General features: G+C 44.8%; 1 protein-coding gene across 1 annotated transcript in view; it reads right to left on the bottom strand.

Annotated features, from left to right (window-relative positions):
* ZNF570 (zinc finger protein 570) overlaps positions 1–5,346 on the bottom strand; it is a 21,305-nt gene extending 15,959 nt beyond the window's left edge. Inside the window, exons 1-2 of the mRNA XM_008054477.2 lie at positions 5,274–5,346; positions 4,446–4,529 (exon numbers count right to left, since the gene is read on the bottom strand). Of these exons, the coding sequence (XP_008052668.1) occupies positions 4,446–4,478 (33 nt within the window). The 5' untranslated portion in view covers positions 4,479–4,529; positions 5,274–5,346. The remainder of the gene's footprint in view (positions 1–4,445; positions 4,530–5,273) is intronic.
* Between the last annotated feature and the right edge of the window lie 1,087 nt (positions 5,347–6,433).

Here is a 6,433-nt window from a genome sequence, read left to right as displayed (position 1 = left end):
GGGCTCCGGCAATCCTTCTGCCTCAGCCTTCCAAGCAGCTGGAATTACAGGCATGCGCTATCACACCCGGCTGATTTTTTGATTTATTGTAGAGATGAAGTCTCGTTGCCCAGGTGGGTCTCGAACCCACGGGCTCAGGAAATCCACTCACCTCAGCCTCCCAAAGGCACGGGATTACAGGCTGAGCCACCGAGCCCGGCTCCTTGAACCCTTTGACAGCTGGCCCACTGTTACCCTCTATGATGCCATTCCTATCATAATATTTGGTCATTTCAATATCCACACAAATAATACTACCAACAAGTTGGCCTCTCAGTTCTGACCCTCCACCCTCATCTGATGATCTTGTCTTCCACACTTCTATAGTTATTCACTTCCATGGTCATGTCCTAGACTTCGTCATTACCAGTAAGTGCCAAATCCTCTGTAATCTAAAGTATCCCACTTTGACTGCCACCTCTTATATCTCAACTTAACCCTATGATAACCCAATCATTATTCTTTGACCTATTCACAAAGTACAATTCATTCATCTTACCACTTTTCCACATTCTTCATTCCCACATACCCTCACTTCTTAACACATTTGTTATAAATACCCCAGGCATACGGGATATGACAATTACGTTTGTGAACTTGCCACCATGCACTTACGTTGGCAGCACTCTACAAACAACTCAGTAAGATTTCATAACCTTGGTATATCAGTGTCTCACAGCTGTGTTCATGTTGACATATGGTGGTGTCTTGCTGAGTGGCATTCATTATTGTTGCATCCCATCACAAGAATGTTGGAGCTTAAATTAGAGCCATGAACAGACATTAAATTTCTTGTTAAACTTGGCAAGAGAGGAATTGAAATCAGGGACGTGTTAGCTCAAGTTTATGGGATAACACCATGAAGAAAAAATAGCAGTGTAGAAATGGATTAAGTGTTTTTCTGAGGGGGGAGAGAGCAATACTGATGAAGATAAGTCAAGAAGGCTAGTAACGAGTAGAACTGATGAAAACATTGCAAAAATTCATCAAATTGTGTGTCAAAATTGTCAGTTGACTGTAAGAAGCATAGAAGACCAAATAAACATTGATGGAGAAACAGGAAAAGTCTTAACTGAAAATCTTGGCATGAGAATGAAGTGTGCAAAAATGGTACCAAAGGAGCTCTTGCTTCATGACAAGGAACCAACTTACACAGCACTGTCTGTGAGGGAGTTTTTAGCAGTAAACAAATGACTATATCGGAACACCCTCCCTGCTCACCCGATCTGGCCCCAGTGGCTTTTTTCTTTACTTGAAGACAAAGGAAATATTGCAAGGAAGACATTCTGATGACATTCAGGACATCTAGGTTAATACAATGACAGCTCTGATGGCCATTCCAGAAAAAGAGTTCCAAAACTGCTTTGACAAGTAGACTAGGTGCTGGCATTGGTGCATAGCTTCTCAAGGAGAATACTTCAAAGGTTACCATAGTGATATTCAGCAACAAGATATGTAGCACTTTTTCTAGGATGAGGTCATGAACTTAATTGTCAGATCTCATATACCTTTAACTTCCCTGCCCCTTTCTTGCTTAACTGTACTCACTTGGTTAAACCACAGCAATCTCTCAACTTCATCTGTGCCTATACCCTGCACACCAAAGCTTTGTTGTAGAAAATCATCTGGCCATGCTAACCAGTCTCACTTTAAATTCCTTAGTTCATTCATTCACCTACTCTCCTAAATGACCTCATACTTTCTTCTCTCCCCTCAAGTCTTTACTATCTCCTTCCCATCCTTACTCTCAACTGATGATCTTGCTTTCTCTTTCATTGAGAAGACAAAACCCATTCAAAGAGAATTTCCATAAACTTCCACTACATGTACACATCTACTTGCATCTGTGCCTATATACTATAACTTGCCCCTATTACTATAAATGAACAACTGTCTTTCCTAGCAAAGGCCAACCCTTCAGTTCCTCTCATCTACTCAAGCACATTGCTTTAGCAATTCCCTCCTTTCTCTTCATCTTCAAATTCCCCTTTCTTCTAAATCTTTAACATCAGCCTACAGATAATATGCCCATCTTTCTGAAACCTTGTCAACCACACTTTCTCCTTCAGTTACCACCCATTTCTCTCCTTCCCTTACAGCTAAATCATGTGAAAGAGTTGTCTATGGTGTTATTTCCACCCCTCATCACCCACCCCTGTGACATAATATGATTTATGTGTTAACAGTGTAACTTTGGCTGCTCTTTTGAGAATAGACTAAAAGAGGCTGGATGCAGTGGTGCATGTCTGTAATCCCAGCACTTTGGGAGGTGGAAGCCAGAAGATTGCCTGAGACCAGGGGTTCAAGACCAGCCTAGGCAACCTGGCAAGACCTTGTCTCTACAATAAATCAAAAAATTAGCCAGGTGTGGTGGTGTGTGTCTGTAGTTCCAGTTACTTGGAAGGTTAAGGCAGAAGGACTACCTGAGTCCAGCTGGTCAAAGTTGCGGTAGCTGTGATTGTACCACTGCGTTCCAAACTGGGCGACATAATGAGAGACTCAAAAATAAAAAATAGAAAAAAGGAAAAGAGAATACACTAAAAGAGTGCAAGAATGGAAGTAGAGAGACAAGATATGAAACACAGCAGTAATCCAGGTGAAAGACAATGGTTCAGAACAGAATGGAAGTTATAAAAAAAAAGTGGTCCAATTCTAGATTGTATTTTGAAGGTAGAACAGTACTTTCTGGTGGAAGATTTTAGCTTTGGCAACTAAGATAGGGCAGTATGGAGGAGTTTCCTTGTTGAGTTCCCTGTTTCTATCCTTGTCCCATTCAGTTTATTCTCAATAGCAGCCAGAGTGACCCTATTAAAGTAATAATCAGTTCATGTACTTGTTCCAAAGTTGTATTGGAACACCCTCCCTGCTCACTTGATCTGGTACCCAGTGGCTCATTTCACTCAGTTTGTGAGACACTTTTTATTTGAGATAGCTATTGTGCAACCAAATTAAGATGCGAAGTAGACAGTCACATATGCAAGTCTAGAGTTCAGAAGCGAGGTCTGGGCTGTATATAATTTGGTAGTTTTGGGCATATATATGGTATTTGAAGCCATGAGACAGGATGAGATCACCAAAGCAATAAGTGTAGATGGACTAGAGAAGACGACTAGGGACTAAACACTGTAACACCCAACGTTAACAAACACTTAATAAAAAATTTATTGAATGAATAATTAAATAATATTTGGGCAGAGACTATGTTGGGCATAAAAGTTGATACTCCAAAATATGGCATTTTCACATGCTGAACTGAAGCCCTCAAGGTCTCTCTGATCTTTCTCCTGGGGAATGGAGGGCACCATGCCCTCTCTCCCCAAAGAGGCTGCCTCTCCTCCCTGTAATCTAAGTGTCTATTTCAGGAAAGGAGAAGAAGAATGGCCCAACCATTTTACAAAATAATGCCTGTCTCTCAGGTTAATTCAACTTCCACAGAGAACTATTTACAAGTCAGTCTCTGTACCCCCTTACCCATTCATTCTTTCAAATATTCATTTGTCTTTCCCATGTAATCATTTGTTGCCCCTCAAAAGAATTTCTCTTCTTTCATCTCCCATAACCTGTTTTACTAGAACCTGAGTCCCCGTTCTTTGTGTAACCTCAAGATGATATTTAAGTTTCTATAACTCATTGAGGAAGTTGAGTCTTCATACTGAAGATTCCTGTGTACACACATGAAATAAATTTGTATGCCTCATGCCTGTGATTTTTCAGTGAACCTTTAGGGGTCAAGAGCCATGGCCTCCACAAGCAGAATGAGGAAGCTTGCCTGTATCTGTATCTCAGCATTCCAGGTAGAGGAAATAGCAAGTGCAAGGCCATGCATTAAGAATGTACTCGGCTGGGCTCAGTGGCTCTGCCTGTAATCCCGGCACTTTGGGAGGCCAAGGCAAGTGGATTGCCTGAGCCTACGGGTTTGAGACCAGCCCGGGCAACTTGGCAAGACCTCATCTCTACAATAAACCAAAAAATTAGCCAGGTGTGGTAGCGCCCGCCTATAGTTCCAGCTACTTGGAAGGCTGAGGTGGAAGGATCTCCTCAGCCTGAGGCCAGCAGGTCAAGGCTGTGTAGGGCATGAATGTGCGTGCCACTGCACTCCAGTCTGGGTGACGGAGTGAGACTCTGACTCAAAAAAAAAAAATGTACTCAACTCATCACAAGGAAGCTAGTATGGTTGGATCTGAGTGGAAGAATTGCAGGCGAGGTGAGAGAAATTAGACTGAAGTCAGTAGAGTCTTGCAGGTCAATACAAACATTTAAGCATTTATCTTAAATGAGATGGGAATCCCATTGGAGGATTTTGAGAAGTGACATAACTGGTTACCCAGAAAAGTTTCAGCAGAAGGAAAGTTAACGTCTGCTTGTTTTGAAAAACAAGAAGGTATTAAGAGAAACCACCAGCGTACCTGGTACATGGCTTTAAGAACTCCAACAGCCATTCTTTCTTCCTCCTGGTTCTTCTTTTGGGAAATGTCAGTGTCCTCAGATGACTGAGATGAGGAAAGAGAACATGAGAAACTAAGGTTTCCTTGCAGCATCCAGAATTAGCAGATAGACACAGCATAATGGAGACCTAGGGATTTGTTTGCATACAATTTAACCCATGCTTCAATCACTTCCTAATTTATTACTTGAACAATAAATGTTCTAGATTTTACAAATGAAGACTCACAGGAATGTAAGCACTTACATAGAGACATACAGCTAATAAATAAGAACATCAAGATCAAATAAAGGTCTGCCTGACTGCACAGTTCCTCTCTCCGACAGACCAGTGATTCTGAAACTTGGCAGCACGTCGACACGACTTGGCTAGCTTTAAAAACGATTGGCACAGTCTCATTCAGTTCCCCCACACATCCAGTCTTAAAAACTACAGTGCCAACCACAGCCTTACACACGCCACATGGACTGTCTCACACGGAAACCCTCTCCCATGTCCCCAAGCCTCAAACACTAGGGTATCACAACTGACAATCCCACACCCCAGTGACAAAGAGGCCGGCACAACGGGTGGGCAGAAAAGACCCCCCACTACCGCCCGCACTCACAGTCTCACATTCTATTGCGCCACTGAATCACTCGCACCCACAGTCACACGGATGGGACTGGACAGGCACATCGGGTGGACAGTCCCACGCTGTATGGTACCAACCACCGTCTCACACGTAGAGTCGCAGAGGGCCGAGGGACGGGGTCCGGGAGACCCACAGGCCACTTAGCCCACTCCCTACCTGCAGAACTGAACTGCAGAAAGACCCAGATCCCGCCCGGAAGACTCGGGGAATCTCCACTCGGGCCTCACCCCCCTACCCTGAGTTGGATACAACCCAGCGCCGGCTGGCCCGGAAAGAAGCGCCTCAGCGGCCTCGGCCTCCGGAGGACACAAAGGGGCCGCCGGCCCAGTTCCCGCGGGGGCCGCTGGGAGATGTAGTCCGGAGCGGAAAAGGCCGCGGCGCTGCGGAGTCCGGCGACACTGGCACAGCTCCTTCGGGGTTCGTAGGTGCTCCCACGCCGGCCTCTCCCAAGCTTTCCAGAGAGGAGCCGGAACGTCCCGATTCCTTTGAGTTCTGAACCTGTGTCGCCCCCAGGGACTGGGCTGAGCGTCTCACCAAACCGTTTGTGATTGAAGTGCGCAGGCACAAGTGCTCGGCCCGCCTACCTTAGCAACCGGGGCTGAGAATTCAGAGCCGCAGGGGGAAGGGTTTGTGCGTGGGAACGCGCTAGTGCGCGCGCGTCTGCTTAAAACGGGTGGCAGGCAAGTTCCTTGAACGGTGTTGGGATACCCCCCAAAATTGGCGGGGCGGTGGGCAAGGAGAAAGTGCGCAGGCGCGTTACGCGTCTGTGCAGTCTCCCGGCCCTACCACCCCCTTGGCTTTTTTGATCCGGTGAGGGCTACCTTGCAAACCGGCGGGATGGGTTCTGGCGGAGAGTGGCACCCTTTGAGTATGGTTCCAAATTTATGATTTGGTAATGATGGGTGTGAATGTGTTTGTTTGTTTTTTTCCCCCTAAAATGGCTCTTCTGGCAGGTGCCCTCAAGATTCCATTCCTCCATACATCCAGATACAAACGTCCCATCTCCAGACAGGTCCTCCCTTTATTACATCTCTTTCCTAGTACTCCATGACTTCTTAGGATGACTCTAGACTCCATTAGAATAAATAGCATTTATCTTTTAAGTTCTTATTTGTTTACTGTCGTCCCACAACAAATTTCTGTCGCCTGATAATGATTTTCAAGTGGTTGTGTAGATCTTTGCATAGTGGTGTGTGTTTCTGTAAGGGTAACTGGGCTAAAAAGATGCCATCTTGGTTATATTAAAACTGTCATTTAGAAAAGACTTAGAAACTTGTATTAAATTGAGTTGGGCTAAACATAGAAACCGTTTGAAT

Source organism: Carlito syrichta, unplaced genomic scaffold (genome assembly GCF_000164805.1).
Source record: "Carlito syrichta isolate Samal-C Ts95f unplaced genomic scaffold, Tarsius_syrichta-2.0.1 Scaffold293461, whole genome shotgun sequence".
NCBI classification, from domain to species: domain Eukaryota; kingdom Metazoa; phylum Chordata; class Mammalia; order Primates; family Tarsiidae; genus Carlito; species Carlito syrichta.
The sequence above is the reverse complement of the archived record's forward strand: the minus strand, read 5'-3'. Positions and strand labels throughout refer to the sequence as shown.